The 22,195-nt window shown below is 38.6% G+C and overlaps 1 protein-coding gene across 1 annotated transcript in view; it reads left to right on the top strand.

Moving 5' to 3' along the window:
* The window catches only part of LOC106923478 (disks large homolog 4), a 37,148-nt gene that overhangs the window by 5,471 nt on the left and 9,482 nt on the right, over positions 1 to 22,195 (top strand). Inside the window, exons 3-7 of the mRNA XM_088012593.1 lie at positions 18,157 to 18,210; positions 18,832 to 18,882; positions 18,998 to 19,122; positions 21,133 to 21,302; positions 21,447 to 21,583. Coding sequence (XP_087868719.1) covers positions 18,157 to 18,210; positions 18,832 to 18,882; positions 18,998 to 19,122; positions 21,133 to 21,302; positions 21,447 to 21,583 — 537 coding nt within the window. The remainder of the gene's footprint in view (positions 1 to 18,156; positions 18,211 to 18,831; positions 18,883 to 18,997; positions 19,123 to 21,132; positions 21,303 to 21,446; positions 21,584 to 22,195) is intronic.

The raw sequence follows: 22,195 nt of genomic DNA, 5'->3' as shown, positions 1-22,195 counted from the left end.
AGTTGTTTACGCTTTGTCTTTTTCCACCGATTCACAGAGTCAGAATAACTATATGAATAATTATGCTGTATAAATAACATAATGTTAGTCACAAAGTTTGCAACACATCAAAATGTAGTAAAACAATGGAATACAAGCAGCACAAAGAATTACTAAGATACTCCAGGATTAAAAGCAGAAATCTTTAATCATTTGCTATAAGGATGTCTACAGGTGTTCCACAAGGATGTGTCCTTGCACAACTATTGTTTATGCATCATATACGTTATCTCTGTGTTTTAAGTGTATTATTCATATGAAATCTGGTGACACTTTAACTTTTCAAGATTCAAAAGTTGGAATTGATTTTTATCTTTCATTTAAAGTGAAAAATCTTTACAGGAGAGTTGAATTCAATCCCTCTGCGCCCCTGTCCATTTGAAATGACGTGCCAATTGAAACTTGTACATGCACTCTGTTATTTTCTCACATGTGTTGTTTCAACAACTGGTCACATTAAAATATGTAAAGGCATCAAAATGTAAAGCAAACATTCAAAGTTTTTATATAACTAATCGTGCAGCTGTTCTAGTTGTCTAATTCTAATTAGTAGAGCTAGGAAATTATGATTTACTTTGTACATAACATTTTATGGGGCGTCTATAATGCAGATTTTAGTTTGGTTACATGAGTAAATGTGTCACCAAAAGAACCGTTTCTTTTGAGTTCAATCATTTTAAAATGACAACTTTTTCTGACTCTAAAGTAAACCATGTACTCTCTTTTTTGTCATGTTATTTTATATTATATGCAATCTTATTGCCTACATTAGATTACACTTCAGAGCTACCTTTTAGGATGTGTTGCCTACTCATTCTGAAGTGATCTGTATTGCAGTCTGTACCAAAATGTGTCCACCAGCTGCAAAGACATTAGTCAAGTCCCGTCACACAACTAAAGGCGTTTAATATATGCAGAGGACGCAAGATCTCTTAAATTATGTTAATTCCACATCATTACATAACCAGTGACCCTGGAACATTTAATTTTGTGCATCAGTCCACCAGCAGTGTTTGCACATACTTCAAATTTCAGCAGATTATTGGGATCTTGGCTTTAAACCGTTGAGGCCGCTTTACCTTGAAGTAAAGGACAGACAGGCTGTTTCAATTTCCAACTCCATTTTCCTTTTGTACTGTTTAAAATGAAAAGCCTTTCTGAAAAGTGTTTTTGACAGTTGAACAAATCAATATTGTTCTCTTTTAGCTACCTTGATTATGTATATATGTATATATGTGCAGCTTAGGAGCTCTGGAAGTTATGAGGTGACAATGCAGTCTTAAAAAAAATCCACTGGGAGCGAACCATGTCAGCTTGTTCGCAATGTTTGTCTAAACCTGACTAATTCCATTTCTATTTGTAGGTTACTGCTATTATTTATTATTAAGCTTTGTGCTACTCTTCTCTTCTGGGAGAACTGAATTCACTGCAAAAGAAAAAAAAATGTTTTGAACTTATTTAGATCAAAATTAACCGTGTGAATTATGTTATGGAAGTGTGAGAATCCTCTGGAAGGCAGAAAAGGAAAAATACACTGAAAATACATAATTAACACATGGATGCTGCTTAGAAGCAAAGCTCAAAATCCTTTGGATGTTCTTTGAAAAGCAGGCTTAACTGATGAGTTTGAGGTGTTATATTTAAGATTAAGTTTACTTCTGAAATTAGCTACACCTAACTTACTAACGTTGTGTTTTTTTATGAAATTATGTCCATCTCTGTATTTGCTATAATCTGCTGCTGTTACTCAAGGGCATGAAAGATACAATAATGATGGCTGAGTTCCAATTACTAGTCAGTCAAAACAAGATGCCTGTTTTTTTTTTGATGAGACTTGCAATTAAAACACATTTTAAAAATCACTTCAGTATCAATATAGGTCTTTAAAAAGTAGTCAGTGGCAAAATTTTAAAATTAATTCAAAACACTAACAGAACACAAAATCACCAATGGCATGCTCACTAGCACCCCTGCTGCTTGTTGTTCGTACAAAGTCATTCTGATAATGAAATAGCCTCTGTTACCGTTTTACCACTTGGAGCAACAAACTATGTGCCTTTTCGTTTTTCCATAATCTCTAAATCATCCAGATTCCAGGGTGATGTTTTATGCTCTCTTCTCTTCACATAAGCCCACACATAAAGGGGTTCAGGTCGATTTTGTATGCGGTAGACCATTTCTTGTTGATTTGGTCATATGATTTAGATGATCCTAATTATGCAGTGAAGATTTTTTTTTTTTCAGTTTTCAGTCAGAGATCCCCAGTTTTCAATTAAGATATTCTGGTATTTTAAAAGCATTAATGATCTAGTGCCTCTAACATGACACTCAAGACTTTTGAATGAGAAAAAGACCCACAGCATCACAAATCCTTACTGTTAGGCAGATTGGCCTCTGAATGAACAATTTCACCACTAGAATCACTTTTTCTAAAATGTTTAGTGAGAGATTATGATTTTACTTAGTTGTGATTCCAGTTTTAGTTTCTTTTTATGCCAATATAACTTATAAAGCAATGTTGCACAGGAAATGATGGTGTTGTGATTGATGATGGCAATGATGATGACGATGCTTTGTATTCATGTGGTTCATGTGGTTGCTCTTCACATAAGGATTTCCTCCTCACAGTGCCATGACGAACATAAAGGTAGTTTAGTCTTTGCATTGTGTTGCTCACCCCTTTGTTTCTGCATTTTTTATTTTTTACCAAAAGGCAAGTCTAGTTTAAAAGGGATTTTTTTCCACCACATTTCTAATGAGTGTTTGCCTTTTGCTCCCCCTTTTCATCCTGCTCACCTTCTTCCTCCTTCCCTTGCTCATCACCCGACGCTGGCAGCAGAAAATTAACTAAAGCTCAAATATATTAACAAGTTCTGGTGTTTGAAATCCTGCAGCTTAAAGGAAACTTACAGGGAAGTAATAATAAATAAGCAATATCTCACAGCCTAATTGCGCTGCTCTTCATTTGCAACAGAGCGAGAAAAGCCTATAACATTTCCAATGAGCCCATTAAATAAAGGACAGGTTGATTTTGAGAAAAAGTGAGCAAAATTAAAGAAAAGAAAAGTGGGACGGTTTCCTCTTGATCAACACAGCTTGTCTAAATACTAAGACCTCAGTGTGCACTGCTGATGGCTAAAACCTTTCCAGTGCAAAGCAGCCGCAGCACTGCTGCTAATTGTAAAAATCGAGTTTTCAGAGTGGCTGTTTCAGCTGTGCAGAGCTTCACAAACATATAAACAGATGTGCAGTTTGAATTGATTCTGCTTTTTATTTATATTTTAACTATCTTATTTATGAGCAAACGCTGACCCCATGCTGTGTTCCGCAATTCTGACTCTACTCTAGCTAAGGATTCAAATTTGTAATTTATTTATAAAGAATCAAAGCTTTGATACATCAAACATAATATAGAAAGGGTAGGAGAGTGAGGTAATATTTTTCTAACTGCTCTAAATGAAGTTACATTTGCAAGAAGATTGTTGCAAGTTTCATAGAGTGTTTTTTTTTTCCAATCATACAGTCAACAGTATGATTGTATCTTTATGCTTTGCGACTGTTTTCATGACTATTTTTCACCTTTTGTCACACTGCAGCCACAAGTTTCCCTTTACAAGATAAATAGAAGACGATGTATGGCTTTCGAAAATGTCACTGTCAAAACCACCACACTCAATGTGAGGCATGGTGTTGGCAGCTTAATGCTGTGGAGGTAATTTCCACAGCAGGAACAGAGATGATAAATATGTGGGGATTATGGAAATAAAGACAATAATGCTAAACAAGCACCCAGACTTATAGATGTCTAGAGTTAGAGTGGCCAAGTCAAAGTCCATGCCTAAATTTAATTAATCCTAAAATTGAAATTTACACATACTTTCCATCCAATCTGACTTAGCCTGGGTTATTTTTTTTTATAGTGGAAGATAGAAATATTTTTGTCTCTAGTTGCACAAAACCTGTAAAGACACACAGCAAAAGAGCCGTAGGTGTCACTGCAGCCAAAATGTACTACACCTGTACTGTATTTGTGAAAAAACAAAACAGAAAGCCATGTTTTATTTTAATTCTACTTCACAATGATGTTCCACTCTATGTAAAATCTAGATTACATTCAAGTTTGTGTTTGTGACGTGGCAAAATGTGAAAAAGTTCATGGTGTGTATCGTCTCGCTAGACGATGCGTGCTTCACACTAAATCTAGGTTTCTCAGTAATCTTCAGAATTATTTGGCATATTTCACAAATGATAAGGTAAAGCGAAACTAAGTCGTGCCCGCTGTTCTTCCCTTTACCCATCCGCACGTCCTGCACAATTACCCTGTCCCTTCTGTTGTTTTACAGCCTGTGTTGATGTCCACGGGACACACTCCAATGTACACCTCCGCAGTTTCCACACTGGTAAGACCACGGCGATCCGTGATACTCCGTCAACGGTAACATCAGCAGTGTCATCATCTGTCATCATCCAAAAGCGTGATTTTGTAATTTTTTTTTCTCTGTTTTTTTCTTTTTATTATTTTCAACCCTCACTTCCTGTTTTACGTTTTGTGTGGCTGGCTGTCGGCTGCCCGTTCATCCGTATTTAATGCTCGCTGTTATATTTATGAGGTCATGAATTTTCTGTGTCATTTCAGTGTATTCATTCTTTATCAGTGTCATTTGAATCTTCTCTGTCGAGCAGATTCGTTCTGCTGGTGGTCACTGTCTACTTTTGGACATGAAATATGCTGCTTCTTTGCACTGCAGTATTTCAGCGCATGAGGACATTTCTACAGAATCAGCTATGGCTCGAGAAAAACCCACAAACACACTCAGCGACGCCTCGAGTCTTGAAGGTGTAAAATGGGAGGGGGGGTTAAGAACGTGTAATCTGTTGCAGGACACACTGGATCCTGCAGGTGGCGGTGTTAGACTGCACCCACTGACTTTCATAACCTTGAGAAGACATTTATGTTGCACCGGTGGAGCAGTTTTATGATCAGACAGGTTGCACTTGACTCGTGTGCTGTAACTTTTTATTGCAGGGCAAAGCGTGTGCATTATGGAATAGTGGTACACTGAGACGCTGCCTCTTATGCCTTTCTAGATATACGCATATCTTACCATAATTTCCGTCCCATTAAATTAAAGTCTGGAATTTTGCACGTGCAATAAAAGGTTGATTTATTTTGAGACTTTTCCTATTTTCTCCAGGGTTGTGGTATGCATTAGAACTGGACACAAACTTGGTGTAAAACAGCACAAATTTTAAAGTTATTTTTAATCAATCCTTATAAGTAGAAATCATATTAGGAAAAGCAAAATTTCTAACATTTTGTCAAAACAGTTCAATCTTTTTATTTGATTAAATAGTAATAACTGATTTGCTTTGTGTTTGCCTAAACTTCACTTCTAGATTGGGGAATATTTCTCAATTTTTTGTATGCAGAAAATATTCTTTTTGCCTTTCTGCATATCTATATATACACAATATGAGCACAGTAGTTTAAATGCTGGACATATTGTGTGTTCAGACTGCAGGTTTTAATGTGTCTATGTTTGAATCAGTCTTACAGTTGTTTGTCTGCATCACATTCAGTATTAAAGTGCTAGTTCCAGTTAAATATCAATTAAAATACTTTGCAAGGAGTTTTTTTTAAAAATTTGTTACAATTTAAACTGACTAAATATATTGTATCTTCCAAGGTGCATATCTAATACTCTCCAAAATTCCCTTTGTTTTTTTATTGTTTTCATCTTGTTTTTGTATACCCAGCCTGACTCTGAATAGGAATCTTCTAATACTGAATGTTTGTAATTAAACTGTTAAACAGTCAGGGACAACATGTACAGCATAAACTCGTCAATCAGAAAAGCACACACGCGTCTCCGTAGTGGTATGCAGAAATCTTTCATTCTGCAGACGAGTGCATTACATTTTCCTCGCTGCTTCGGTAAAATGCGTTCTGCCCTCAAGATGCATTGCAGTAATGCCTTTGAGTGTGTCTGAGTCTTTGCTGGTGGCATCGCGCCCATGTGGTTGTCATTGATGTGTAGGTGGTGTCGTCAGTCTGTCTCTTTATTGCTTTAATGGTGTAGGGTTTGCCAGTTTCAGTCCAGGACCCCATTGATTTATGGGTAAGATCGTCTCTGGAAACACCGCAATGGTTTGGCAAGACAAGGGGGAGGTCTTTGGGTTGTGTGCATGATTTAGCAAAGAAGTGCTTTAGATTGAAGTGACATCGGTTATTTGAAAAATTGTATGTAAAGCAATTAGACACAATTCTCACATTGCAAAAAAACAAAAAGCGTTTCATGTAGATGCTCAAACACTGAGTCATATCACCTCTTGTTTCATGTAAACGAAGAAAGTTCAGATTTAAATGTCATGCTGTTGAGAATTTAATTAATTCAAATTATAAGAAGTTGAACAAGTTGTTCTTTAAAAGAGGAGATCCTTGCTGTAAAAGCAAACATGTGTCGTCTTAACAGATCCTCTAATCCTGCAGGTATGAAAAAAAATTCAAGTTTTTGTGTCGTTGATAAAATGTGAACATTCCCCTTTTGTTTCCGAGTTCTCTTATATGAGCTGGCAATATAGTTTCCTAGGTTGCCTTGGTATATTTTGGACTAAATCTAAATTAAATGGATACCGATGAGACTGAAGGAGTTTGTGACAAAGTTTTCTCTTGTTGCTAAATCTATCAGTTTCATCTACAAATGTCTGCTAACAAAAATCCCAAATTTCAGTCTGTAAAACCCTCATGGAGCAGCAGATGAACAGAAAATTAAAACAGCAAGAAGAATTTCACAGCTCACAATTAATTAGATCAAATTACACATGCACAGTGGGAAAAGACGCTGAACAAACCAGTAGTTGAGCCGTCACAACAGAAATGATCAAATTAAGACATGGCCAAGATGAAGTAGAGTGGATTTGCGCGACCAAATTGGTTTTACGATTCTAAAATCATTATCGGGAACCAAACATAGAAGTTGAATTCAATTTCCAGCTGTCAGAAGTTTGGAAATGAAGACAAAAGACCAAAATGCAGGCAAATTCCTCAGCCAGGAAGCAGAAATAGCAAAAACTCCTTAATCTGATAAAGCTGCATAAGCTAGATGCAGATGCCAAGCAACAGGACAAGGAGCATCGTTTCACATCGCTCTCAAAGAACTGGTTGGCATTCTAACAATGAAATTGCTAATCCCAGGTCATATCCGACCAGCTCATGTGTTCACTGCAGTCAAAGTTTTACCTGATTACCAAGTTAAGCACAAACTGGTGCTTACAGTTACAGTTATTACAGTTATAATTATAGCCTACAGACCGGCGTGACTTAAACAATTTGACTGTTGATAAAACGTGTAGTTTGGCCAAACTCAATCACTTAAACAAGGCAGAAGAAGAAGAAGAAGAAGAAAGTTAAGCGAAACTTCAGCAGCTCCATGTTATATTCACAGCTTGCTTATGCATATTTCCAGATTTACTGGCCCACTGCCGACACTTAGAGGGTGAGCTGGCAAGGTGTTGATGATGTGAAAATAATTATTATACACACCAGAGACACCCAATGAAAAAGTAATAAATACGAGTTACACGACCTAATATTAAAACATCTGAAAAGTGATGCAGAAATTACCTTTCCGCACAACGTCTCCAGCCTCATTAGAAGTAAGAACCAATGGTGCAGTGCAAAGGCGGTCTGCATTTAAAGACACAGAGGCATATAGAGCACATTAGCCGGGTTTATCAAATTTCCATATGATTAAGTTGAATCATACTGCAAGAGCCAGTTTCTCAACTGTGACTGAAACACCATCACAATACAAAGATGAAGCATTTTCATTCTTTCAGTGTAGGAATTATATTTGATGTGCAAGTCCTACTTACACCGCTGTGGCTTGGGGGTTTGGTTCAATCCAGGATTCATTCATTCTAATCAACAGAACCGACTAAAGGCTGGTCCAGCATGGGACGGGCGGCTTCTTGACCAGATCCAGTTTTCTGTTGTTTTTTTTTTTTGCTGGTTGAATTACAGTTCTGGACTGCTCTACCACATTTGTAATGTTAATTGGGTGGAAAAAGTGCAAGCGTAAAACCTGAAATGCCTCAGACTCACATTTTACTCCAATCTGTTTTGGTCTTTTTTTTTTGTGGTTATTGCCAGACATTCCTCTCTCTGACCTCCATCTTCACCATGTTTTATTCTCTTCTGCCTGTGAAGCCACAACATTGACACGCTGTCCAACTAACTCCTCCAGCGATTGGCCTCAATGCCAGAAAACGGTGTCCCAAACAAAATATGTTCAATGTTCCTCTACTTTACCCAGGAACCTTTCCAACTCGTCTTGTGAGAAGTTTCTCTTCTTCCCACATGCAAGCTGCATCAGAGAATCGCTATGGGGATTTTATTTTTCTCTAACTGTGCCTGAATTTCATTTTTTTATATATATATATAAAAATGCCAGTCATATTGATTAGTCTTTGCTAATCAAAGACTTTCCCCTGTTTTGGTTCGTTAAGGAAAATGTGCTTAATGTCTTTTAAAGGTCAGTCTATGTGAACTGATGCAGCATTTGTGAACAGTTTGATCTTATGTATTGCAGATTTTCTTCCCACAGTTCTCTATTCTCCTTTGCTCACAGTTGCTTAGAAACTTTGACTACAACATGTTGGAAGTGGCTCTTTCAACTAACGGTTGAAGGGCCCAATAGAAAGGATACCATTCAACAGAGAAAAGCAACAAGTATTTCTCCTTCAGCTAAAATAATAAGGCAAACAAATGAGTGGTAATAATATTTTTGTCCTGTATTATTATTTCAAACTGGATGAAGTAAATAGACAAAAGCAAAATATAAACACCTGCCATGTTTGTGCTGGATATTATGAATTTAGTCATTTTGCTTTTTGTAGAAAATTGCTGATATGAACTGGTTAATTGTTTTAGCAGCCTGTAGTGGGCTTCTTAACAAGTCCAAGTTATGATGGGCAGCATTTTTATAGTCTCTAAAATGTGCTTTTTTTCACTTTTAAAAGTGAAGTTTGTTCTAATTGGTCGAGTTTAGAAAAGGAAATAGTGCAATAGTTCTCTTTCAGCCAACTGACCATCAGCAAAGGGTGGGGGAGGGGCTGAGCTGCAAGGTTATTTGCACCAGGCAGGCAGAGAAAAATGTTGCCAGTCTTTTACTTGCATTTCACAAAAAAAAAAAAAAAAAGTTTAGTATGAACTTTTTAAAGTCTATGTATGCTGGAAAGTTCCTATAAAGAATAACTATTTGTGCTCTTTTTCTATCAAAAAGTGGAACTTTTAATATGTTTTATTCCTTTACTGCAGGACTCTGATTCGGAAACCTGCTTTAGATAAAACAGCCAACTCCTGAGATTTGTTTGACGCAAATTCATCCGCTAAAAATGTCCCAATGCAGCTGCTTTTTGTACTAACAAAGCTGCTGCTTTTCTACGCCGCTTTCACCCATCGGTGTTCCTCTGCTGAGATCCTTCCTCGTTTATTGTGCACTCCTGTCCGGTCGGTATCTGGCTTTTACCTTCATCTTCTCCAACCTGCTGACTTTTCTTTAATAAATGTTTAAATATGTCCCTGCAGCTTCAGTGTAATTACTGTGCAGCCGCAGCTCAGGTCTCTTGGGAAGGAGAGGCGCGAGAGGAGGAGGAAGAGGAGGAGGAAAAAATATGCACACACAGAGAAAGGAGGAGAACAGTGTTCATGTTAGAAGAGAATGGGGGGGAGATATTTCTGCATTCGGAGCAGCGAGGAGCATTAGACGTTATAGAGTAAAGGTAAACAGTTTATTTAACAGAGGGAAACCGCCAGCTGAAAGGTTTCTCCATCAGTCTGCCCTTACATAAATGTATTTGTTCTGCCAAGCCTCTAGATGCAGGATCCACATACATTACATAACCGTGATAGATTTTTGCTTGCAAAAAAAAAGAAAAGCTCGACTTTTAAACATGACAGTCAATGTCCCCAACTTTCCAAAGTTTTAAAGATGAAAACTAAAAATACACTGGACTGCTCTGAAGTTTTATGTGTGGTCCGAAGAGGCAGAAACCTTCAAGGAGTTTCTGAAGTGCTCTCGGTTTTGAAGTAGCTCTCCAGACTTCCTGGAGATTGTTTAGGGTTTTCATTTCGACATTCGCCAACCAAATTCAACATTCGGTTATTTCTTTCCAGTCTTGTACTTGACCATGACAGCATGTTGTGCAGCATGAGGAGTATTAGTGGAAAAGCAGAGAAAGAGTATCTTTAGGAATTAGGAAATAAATTCAGCAAAGTCGTGACACGGTACCTGATATATGCATACGTTTTATTTTGGATGTTTTCAGCTGGTCATTATTTAGGAATAACATTTCTGGAGTTGTCATATTTTTTTTGTGACTTACAAATGTAGATGAGACGATTAAGCCAACGCACACCACACCAAAGCAATGTAAAAACGGTTGGCGATAACGACAAGCATGGGGTTGAAGATTCCCCTTTTCTGTGACACAGCATCAGTTACCAAGTGACGTTCACTGCTTAAATAATGGTTTTATTTTTCATACATATGTATTGTTGCATTAAGAGAAGGTATTCAGGTCCTGTATAGAGTTTATTGCAGGTTTTTCTTAACATTATGAAAAATTTTCAGAATCAGTTTTTATTTTAAAAATGATTGAGTTTTTGACTTTGTTAGAGTCTGAGGGCTCTGTTTAGTTCAAACTGGTTAAACATTTTGAAAAGTTTATAATCTCGACCCCTTACAGTCGAAATTAATTTACTATTACATATTTAAAAAATTGTGTTTTTACTACAGTGCAGATGGAAATTTGTTGGAGATCTTCTGCGAATATGTCAACACCTTAGCAATTTAGATATAAAACATATTATTGACTTTAGGCATAATTGGTCATAGTAACCAACTTTTCTTCTCAGTAATGGATATCAATTTATTTATGCTTTTATTGATTACACAAACACCTCAAATTCGGTCTATGTTGTCACACAGTACGTGACAAATACTTAAATTTTGATTTGATGATATCAGCACACTTGGAGACTAAAAATGGAACAGGTTTCTTGGAGACTTGAGTCCAAAAAAACCGGATCATAAGTGATTGACTGTGAATGATGAGTGTCTTCACACCAGTGTCATTGTGTTTAAAATATTTTTGCGCTGATAGGATGAAGTTCGCAGTCCAGTCTCCTTCAGTTTGTGGTTCTGTGGAGGAGTCCGGTCAGCTTGAGCTGCCTGTCCTTCGAGGTTCAGTCAAAGAATAAATCCTCCCCCTCTCACATCACCAGAGCAGACATTACGCAGAGAGACAGCTAATTAATTGGCATCAAACTTCCCCGCGCTCTCCCTCAGCAGCGAGGAGGGGAGGGGGGTGCCGAACTGTGGCAGCAATAAAAATGAACTGCTCTCTTTCTGAGCACAGACCAGCAGCAGCAGAGAGCCGCCGTCATCGCAGTGCACGGCCAAGGAGACCGGAGGACGGCGAGATCCACTTTTTCTTGTCTCGTTTTTATGTTTTCTGATGACGGATGAGCCGCTCTGAGATAACGAAGAACCACACTGGCTAGAAGCGATTTTTACAACTCAGAAGTTGGTGGATGGAGCTGAGCCTTCTCTGCCGAAGTCTCCAGTGCACACTCAGGAAGAAGGAACCACTAATTGGGCTCTGCTCTGTGATCCTGGATCTGAAATGGTTTTAAAGCAGCATCCCGTGTCTTGAGGCAGCCTAACTTTGGCATCATGTTTTATTTAGACCGAGTGTAAGCTCAAAGGGGTTGTGTTGATTGGAAAAGATTTTTATTTATTTATTTATTTTTTATTTGAAGCAGTCTGGTTTTCCATGGTTTCTTCATTATGGCAGGGCCAAAACCCACTGGATCAGTTTGCTCTCATTTTTTTGGTTGCACTTTGAGAGGGCTCCAAAGATTCTAGAGCTTTCTTTATTCCACCTCTATTGGTCTTATTTGGCCCCCAGCAGAGTTTGATGTGGATTACCAGCAGTTTGCTTTTTTGAAACAGCAGCGTGATGTTCATGTCTGTGTGGTACGCAAAGAAGATGGGCAGCAGATTCCTCAGTAATGTACGGAAAGCCAAGAAGTATCGACATCATAAGATGGTAGGCAAGTTTTAAAGACACCTAGGTTACTTACTTGGTGCTTAATGCAAAGCTGTCATCATAACTGTTTCATTCAATCGGAGAATTCATATGTTATCATAGCAAATATTGTAATGAGTGTTTAATGCTTCATTAAAATCAGTCCAGTATGCATTAAAATCACATACTGGCATTGTATTTAACTGGACCAACCAAGACTGAGTCAAGTTAAAACCGATGGTGAAAAACATTTCAGGGTTTCCACCAGAAAATTTGCTCAGCCTGGCACTCGGGCAGTCATTCATCCAGCCGCCCGCCGTGTTTTTGAGTTAAAAAATGTTTAAAGTTGTTAGAAATTTGGAAACATCACTTGATAATTAAGCGTTATTGGAATACTAAGAGTAATGCCTAAACACCAACAATAAAGTCTTAAAAAAAGGCAATAATTAAAAAAAAACCCTAAGATAAATTAACAATGCCAAGCCTGGTGGGGGCACAAGTAAAGCCTGGAGGCCCGCCAGGCTTATAAAACCCTGTATTTTAATAAACATTGATGTATTAATATTTACTAACATCTACAGCTATAGTTACAGCTGTAGATGTTTAAACCAAATCTTGCTGCAGCAGCTTATTAGCAAGCTAACCTACAAACAGAGTGGATATACTGGTTCAAATCAGGTTTTCATTTCAAGATCCAAACTGGCAGATCTTTGGAAGGAAAATCCTCAGTCCTGCATGTCCAAGATAAATGTGCAGGAAACTGGATACTGTTTCCTGCACAGTAATTTAGCAGCTGATATTCTAACAGGAGTCTCCACAGGACAATTCTATATTCCCAAACACACAAAAAGCCTCAATGCACACAGCTACAGGATTTAATAAACTCTCATCGTGCGTCTGCTCACAATGTTTTCATGCAGGGTAGTTTAAACTTGACGCCAAATTGTGGGCTAATACTAGCATTCTTCCTCTTTGTTTTTTGATATGACTTGTTAGCAGTTTAGGTTGCAACAAATGTGAATGTTGTTCCAGTTCATTTGAAAGACAAAACCTACAAGGGGAGGTATTCAGTTTAATTCATCTTAGGTTTGGGTTCGAAGCCTCCAAAATGTCACAGTGTAACATTAAGAAAAGATTCTCGTACCGTTTATTTAATGTTTTTTTTTTTTTTGCACTCGGTTAAATCACAAAGTGGTGCATAGTGGTTGAGGTGAATAAGTAGATGTGTGAGTCACATTCAGGGATTTATGTAGTGCAGTGATTTATTTCAAAGAACATTTTTATTGGCATGGAAAGGGACGTAGTGGTAAAACGGGTGTCTCATCTGCAGAGGCTTTGCCCCTTTGAGGCCTTCGCTACATGTCGTACCCTCTTCCCTTTGCCAATTTTCTGTATGATTGCTGCCAGTAAAGGTGGCCAGACACCAAAAAGAAAAAAAACTTTAAAGAAAAATAGCATTTTACTGACAGTAAGTCAGGGTGGAGCCAAATGGCAGTGGATTTGCTTTGAGGAGAAAAATACATGTTTTCACTTGTGTTTCGGCAAAAGTCTCCAGTACACCAGCAAAACTCGCAAGATTTGTTGCTAATCCCTTTTTAGAAACAAACAATAGAGAAGTCTGAACACTTTCTAAATATAGCAACAAAGCGGATGGTGTGGCTGTCTGAGGATTACAAGGTGTGGAGGCAGAGACAGGCAGTGCTCTGCACCAACCAGTACAGTCTCTCTTTCACCGTCAAGATATTTCCAAGTGATAAAAAAAAAATGGTTGAATCAATACAAATAATGCATATTGCCCTGAAAACTGTTCATGATCTTATAATCACAAATGGAACAAAGACTTGAGTTTAAACAGAGTCTCAGATGTGAATAATTAAAAATCCCTTGTTCTGATCATCCTTGTTCTGCTTTATTAATGTTAAATTGCTCTTGAATGAGGAGCCTGTAAGCGCACAAGCTTTATAAGAACAACATTGCTGTGAAGTCCACAGCTTCAAGTGTGTGAGTTCATTGTCCAGATTTCATTTGAGGAAATAATCTTGCTGCATATAGAGGCTTCCTCTGTGGAGGATGAAAAGCAACGCCGTCTGCAGAGAGATGCCAGAGGAGAGCTTGGCTGAATAGCTTGTGCTGAAATATAGGTGGGAAAGAGCAGCCAAGCCCTGTAAATCCTCACAGCCCCTGATGCTGAAAGACTTGACAGAGTGGGAGAGAGGACACTGTCAAATTCCCTGCAGGGAAATTGTCTGCACTGTAGGCTTAGTTTCTGCCGGCTATACTTATTATCTCTCCCACCAGATAAAGATGTGTTTGACGTAGTGTTCAGCAGTAGACCCAGGCAACGCAATGAAGCCCTTACACAGGCACCATTACAATCGAACAGAGAGCAATAAAACACCCAAAGCTATTTGTGGAAAGCATGGGGGGGGAGTTTTATGTTCTCTCTTAGATGTAACATGTTCACCGAGTTACACTTTAACCTTTTATTGTGTAAAAGTCACCACGTCTATGGATTGTTGCAGAGAAATCACAAAGTAAAGCAAATTTCTATTAGTGCTGCGTAAATGTTAGTGCGCTGTGACTTAATCTTCTCTGCTGCAACATTGATAGGCAGTGCAATATGTAACGATATAAATAACATAATCGACCTCCTCAGCTCTACGCTCTACCAGTCTGTCTTAACAACACACATTGATGGTTGAAAGTTGCATATTTTCTGAGTCATTTTCACAAACAGACTTGGCTGACTAAATTAAAAAGTGTCCTTTAGAAGACGTAGTCCCACAAAAAGATGATTCAAAGCTTCACCCATGTAATAACATTCATAGCAGGCACTTGAGCACCAGGTGAGAACCATTACCCACACCAGCAGACACATTAATGTGGCAGGTTGCGTCTCTTTCCACGAGATGCTCTGCCTTCTGACGATCAGGTTACGGTGAGCAGGCTTTGATGGCGTCAGCCGCCGCTGATTGCAGGGGCAATTTAAAACATCACAAAGTGACGCTAAACTCTGGCAGGACTAGAGAGACGACGTCTGGTGGTCTGTGTGACACGTTGAAGAAGAATTTATCTTGTTTTAGGTTGCTGATCCCTTGTTAAGGTCTGAGCTCCAACAGTAAGATGCACTTAGACGTCTAAAGAAGTTCATGTTTGCTTGTTTTGAAGCAGTTCAAGAACAGATCAATCTTCCTTGTATTTATTAGTCATGATTCATAGTCAAAGAAAACCTGGATGACTTGACCTATAAATTTACAAATCATCAGTTTGAATATCTGAAGCAAATTTTTTCCTACTGGGTTTTTCAAACAAAATGGCTATTTTAGTTATTAGGGACCTCAGAATAGTTATTGATACAGAGCATTATTATATGCTTTTTTTATATATATATATATAAACGAACACATGCATCATGAAAAATATAAAACTAATAGTTATTTCTTTCCTTAGTCAGTGCTTTAAATAATGTAAAAGCTTGCAGATAATTTGATTTTGTATGTCTACATTAGCAGTACAAAATGTACACAGCCTTGTTGAAAAGCCAGATCTGTGTTGTTCCAACTTTAATGCACTTTCTGTTTGAAAAATGCATTTCTTTTTTTTTTTTTACAAATATTGGATATATTTTATTGGTTTCCTGCTGCTTTGACTTCATACCAACATTTGTCACTCCTGCTAAATTAAACTCTATAGCCACTCTCATCTCATCACAAAAAAATTGGCACAAAAAACATTTTGATTAAAACATGTTATAGATATACAGTCTCTCTGTGCGTAGGGATCGTTGCTGGCAGGCAGTTTATCTTAAGAGCTGGGAAATGAATCGAGTGTGGCTGTTTTGTTGTTTGTGTGTGTCGCAGCTGTCAGGTCTGTGAAGGTCAGCAGGCTGGTTTCATACTGCTCTTTGCTGTTGTAAGCACTTTAGATACACTGTCTTCTCCATGTTAATCAGTTTGGTAAAGCACAGGATGTGCTTTCCAACCAACAAATGCCTCACTGTGTGTTTCCATCTTTCAGGATTACCTTGACGACGGAACGCGTCCTGGACAAAAACATGAATGAACAATAATGTAGCTAAGCAGAGTCAGAGGTTTCTGCTTTTTAATATGCAAGCCTATGCTTTCTTATATGACTTGGCATATTGTAGTTCGATTTTGTTGCACCTTCCAGAAAAGCTTCTGGAGGAGCTAAGATCAGGGATGCTGCAGTGACTTTTATGAATAGTGTCTGTCTTACAAAAGTATTGAGGTTGTTTAGACGTTGTTACATTAAAGCCCCCAAGACCTGGTGGAATAGTGCAGGAATCAGCGATTAGTAGAGCTTTTTCGGCTGGTGGCTGTCCAGTAGTTCTTCAAAACTGAGCAAAGTTTTTAAACATAAATTAATACGAAAGCCACATTATAGCATTGTAAATGTTCTTAGGCGATATCAGCTGAAAATGTCCACAAAATAATGACTCTAACTGTGGATTGTTTTATCTACTTTAATTATTAGGTCAGACACCACCTGCTCTGTGTCCTCATCTTCAATAGGTGTGGATTTTAGTGAAAGTAGTTATCCCTTTGAGAAAGTTAAATTTGTATTAGACCTGAATAAAAATTCATGAGCTCTCTTTCTTTTTCAAGGTTGTGTTGGTTTTCAGAAAAAGAAAAAGAGATCATGTTTAGAAGGATAGAAGTGTAAAGATTGCTCACCTGTGTTATAAACCAACAAAGAGTAGAGCTGTGTGTTTGGAGGAATATGATACATCGTCACCAAATTGTTAGGGAGGGATGAAGAAGAAAGTCGGTTTTGAAAGAAAGTCATGAGAACTACTATGTAGGAGACAAGAACAGTGAAACATGGCGGTGGCAGCATCATACTGTTGGTTTCTTCAGAAAACCTTGAAGAGCGAGGCTACTGAAGTCTTGAGACAGGGTTGAAGTTTGAGAAGATTATCACCCTTTTGCCAGGACAACAGCTTAAAATCAACAACAGGAAGCGTATTCATTAGGTATAATTCAGATACCAGTTCGACTGCCTTGTAGATATTTTGCAAAAAAAAAAAAAAAAGGGCAAAATGTTCAGTTTCTAGATGTAACTGAGGATATATAGGGAGGCTGAACTCACATTAACTCCGGTTTTTTTTTTTTTTTTTTAGTGGTGAAACATTGTGAAAACCATATATCATTTCCCTCCAACTTCACACTCTTTATCCTTTCTCACACTTTGCTCTCGAGTTCTCATTGGAAGAAGCTAAGAAGACATATTATTGTAAAGACAAGCACACTCACACCTCAAACAAGCTGAAGAGAGAAGCTTCGCCTGTAAGGCTGAAGCCAAACAATGCCCCGAATCCCTGTCCTCTCACCGACTCTCTACGTATTGTTCCACTCTTTGTTCTTGATGAATAACTATTATAAACCTTGATAATTGGTCCATCCATTAATTTTGCACTAATGATATTGACTGTTACATTGCAGCTCATGAAAATGAAAGGCAACCGGGAGGGACAGCCATTGTCCTCACAGAGGATAATTGGGCTAACGGTGTGACTTGACACCATCGTTTTACCAACTCTGCTGTGTCCTCTTCATCCTTGGAGCATGTTGGATCATCGCCCATGTTCTGTCACTGCGGCTGCGTATTATAATTTAACTCTGTGCTTTTAAAAGATCCGCTGGACAGCGGGCGGACATCTTTGTCCTCCGTATTCATGAAATCACCATTTACAACAGCAGTACGTACAAGCTGTAATCTAATTAGGCCAGTAGCTGCTGCAGCACAAAGCCAACGCCGAGAAGCTGAGTCTGAACAAACATTTCAGATAGCCAGGTTTATTTTTGTGTCTGTAATGGACGGTGTAACAACAAATGGTTGTGGAGTGGTACTTTTTGTCTTTTAGCAGAGTGAGAACTGTATTATGATGACTAAGAGCTGGAATGGCCGCCACTCTTGGCTGCTTTTGCAGCTTTCAGCGTCATATTGGAGCTTCTGTGATTCCTTTGTGTCATTAAAGCTTTTTTTCTTCCCCTCCGCCTCCAGGGAAACACTCCTCCAGTGGTGGTGAACACTGACACACTTGATGGCTCGCCATATGTAAGGATAAAGTTTAATACTCTCTTAATTATTTCTTTCTTTGACATGCTATATAGCTGTCCTCATAACTGGTGTTATATGTGTTGTACAATGTCTTAACCCTTAATGCAACAAAGGTGACGCTGAGTATTTCACTCTGTGTGACAGTTTTTGGTAGAAACACAGAAATTTCAGGTAAAAAAAGAAACATTTTCAGTTCTTTTAGCGAACTTTTTGTGGATAGATGGATGGACAGGAGTTAAGAGTCGACTTTATTATCAGCTGTCGGGAAAGAGGATGAGACTTTCCACAATAATGTTGGTTTTTACAAAGTGGCGGCACTCAAAACTTTTTCTGGGTCAGAACCTAAAAACAGCTGTTATGAAAGTTTCCTGTTACCTCTGGGATTTTTTTAATTACAGCAGGAAGGTTGGTATTTTTAGTTAAGTTGTTCATTCAGAGGTGAGATCAGCCTGACAGAGAAGCGCTGCCTTATCAGTCACAAACACTTGATCTCATTCCTTCATAATGATCCGATTTGTCATCATGGATTGTGTGTTATTGAAACATATTGTGTGTCTGGAACCATAGAAGAAGATAAAAAAAAAAAAAACGCTTAAAGATGACGGTTTCTCCTGACAGGTAAATGGGACAGAAGGAGAAATTGAGTATGAGGAAATCACATTGGAAAGAGTGAGTTTGGGAATTCCATATCTCAAATCTTTGTCCTCAGATTTTTGCTTTGTAATTCCTCACAAAAATCTAAAATCAGATTTTCGAGATAGAAGTTTGTGTTTTTCCTCTGCAGGGCAACTCGGGCCTGGGCTTCAGCATAGCAGGGGGTACTGACAACCCTCACGTCGGGGACGACCCCAGTATCTTCATCACCAAAATTATACCGGGAGGAGCCGCAGCTCAGGACGGACGACTCAGGTAGAATATTCCTTCAAACGACACCAGGACGCAGAAATGAAACCGGGATGCATGGATGTTCCTGAAGCTGGAAGCCATAAAATAATTTTAATACAATTAGATTTTTATAACAAAAGATGAGGAAAAACTACTGGCAGCAAATCTTAGATGTAAATATTGTGCTTTTACCAAATGGGCTGTGGAAAATTAAATGTCTAATTAAAATTAAGGCATTAAAGGGTAGCAGGAGGTCATTACAGTCAAATACAGTAAAGGTTTTATTTTCCCGTTATAGACAATAAAAGCGTTGTCTTCCTCTTAAAGACAATGGAACAGAGTTTCCCTCTCAGACTATGTACGTGTGGTTATAGATTGTTTTGCTGATTATGCTGCAATAGACAAAATATGCACATGCATCTTCCTATTTCCAACTGACCTAAAAATGTCTGTCTGAAGTGACTGAAGCAGGAAAGTCTTTTATTAGTCTTTGCAGTTCGACAACAGCAAACACAAGTAGATGCACAATAATAAAAGTGAAAACATTTCTCAAACATTACTACAGTTCTTGTTATGTAAAGCAGGAAAATGCAGCTTTATTTACCAATACCAAATTACTTATGCATAAACTCTGAGCGAAGAGCAAAAAATAAAAAAATAAAAATTGACAGCTTTTATAAAAACAATCACACAGCGTCAACAGGGATTGGTTTATTTCTGAAATAGGGACAGCTTTCTCTGGCTGAAACTCCCACTTCCAATAACATATTTGGAGTGTTGCAAACTCCCACAAACCATCGTTTATGTTTGTTATCATGTCGAAATACCCAATGGATCACTGTCGTCAATTAACTTTGCATTTAAAATGTGGTATTTCCAAAGAGTTTGTGATGTGCATGGTTTCCAGAGCCTTAGGAAGGGAAAAAGACCTGCAGCATCACTGATCTAACATTGTGGCAAACAGGGGACATGTGGCGCTTTCTGGAGCCGTTTGAGAACATTTTATCCAGCCGGCTAGGTCACTGTTGGATGAATGTTTAAGAGCTAGGTGCTTCCAGTGTTACATTCCAGAGTAAAACCATAATAAGTCAATGACAGCAGGATGATTTCAAAGGCTGCGTTCACACTGCAGCCTGAAGTGACCCAATTCCGATTTTTTTTTTTTTTTTTGGACGTAACGTGACCTGTATCTGATCTTTTCATGACAGTCTGAGCAACACAGGTCGGGTTCTTTTCGAATGCAACCCATATTCGACCCATATCCGATTCAAATGCGACCTAACGTTCAGGTCGCATTCATCCAAACTGAACGTCACTGATACTGGACAAATCTCACTATTCACTGTCCTGATACGTGCAAGCAGGAAGAATAGCAACAACCATGACGGACTATAATGAGGATTAAGTTGTTTTTAAATGCTGCTCCGGTCGGACAACTTCAAATGTGTAAGCTAAGCTCCACCGTTAGCCTCCATGTTTACTTCCGCAAACACTGAGTCCTTCTTCTTTTTATGGTGGTTGGCAGAACACTGAGAACGCTGACGCTATTGCGCCCTCTACTGCGCATGCGGGACACTTTCAGGTCGTTTTCCCTTTCAGACTGCAGACCACATCCAGGTAGCATTTATTGACATGAGTATGAACGGTCCCAGCAAGAAAATCCGATCTGACAAAAATCGGAATTGGGTCACTTCAGGATGCAGTGTGAACGCAGCCTAAGAGATCAATGGTTTTCTATGGTCAAAACTTCATCTACACCTATTCAAAATTCTGCAAGCTATCATTTAATTTGGATAGTTTAGCTAATTGTTTTATTTCAGACCCATTGATGATGTATTTTCAGTTGAGCTGTGCAGTCAACCATACTTTTATTTTATTATTATTTATTTTATTTTAAATTAAAGGGTTGAAAATGCTATCTGCTCCAACGTAGCCTCTGAACAACTATTGAACAACTCATCCTGTGATTTCACATTTCCCACCCACAGTCTATCTCTGCATCTCTCTGCCTCTCTCTCTCTCCGTTTTTTTTAGCGTGAACGACTGCATCCTCTTTGTGAATGATGTTGATGTGAGGGAGGTGACACACAGCCAAGCTGTAGAGGCCCTGAAGGAAGCAGGTGCTATTGTCCGCCTCTATGTTCTCCGCAGAAAACCAGCAGCAGAAAAAGTCACCGAAATCAAACTAATCAAAGGGCCTAAAGGTGAGCGACTACAGCGTGTAAACCGTCAACCCTCTTGAGCGAGCACTCAGATGCCGTGCACCCAGCGTAAGCTCTGCCCTCAGGATTTTACAAAATCTGCTGCGTGTTAACCCACACTTTCTGCTCCCCTCTCCTTTTTCTCAGGATTAGGCTTCAGCATTGCCGGAGGGGTGGGAAACCAGCACATACCGGGAGATAACAGCATCTACGTCACCAAGATCATCGAAGGCGGGGCGGCTCACAAAGACGGCCGCCTGCAGATCGGGGACAAAATCTTAGCGGTCGGTCACTCAAAAAAGAATTAAAATGTGCCAGCGTGCCCACACACAAACAACACATGTCACAGACTGTCTGAGACCCACATCTTCTGAACACATGGATGCATATTCACACATTTACACACTCACATATTGTGTGCTGAAGCAGTAACGACCCAGAGCCAAGATAATTACAGCTGTGATTTTTACTGCCAGACAATACTTTCATTACCATCTTAATATGTGTGTAGGATTGAGAGCTGTAAATATTTATTCCTATTGCAGCTAAAGTGATTCTCAAGCAGCATTACTGCCATCTGCTGGACAAGACAGAAAGTCACACCAGAAACTCCAAAATGATTCTCAGTTCAAAGGCTTTAATTTTAAACACAGCATTTTTTTTTTTGTTCTGAGAGATTTTCATCACTAATGTGCATGTCCAGATTAAAGTAATGCTCAAGAAGCAGTTACCTTAAACCAAACTGTGTTTCTGCCTACATGTTTTGTTTAAATCATAGTGACAGAGATACTGATGCACAGACACAATGTCATAGGTGACTGATGGAAGAAGAAAATGAGATAAATGTGTTTTTCGTTCAACAAAAGTCGATATAAGCAATAGAATGGCAGATTCCA

The sequence above is a fragment of the Poecilia mexicana genome, unplaced genomic scaffold (assembly GCF_051168715.1).
Source record: "Poecilia mexicana isolate PSO_F unplaced genomic scaffold, ASM5116871v1 scaffold_14, whole genome shotgun sequence".
Taxonomy (NCBI): Eukaryota; Metazoa; Chordata; class Actinopteri; order Cyprinodontiformes; family Poeciliidae; genus Poecilia; species Poecilia mexicana.
This window is presented reverse-complemented; position numbering and strand designations above follow the sequence as displayed.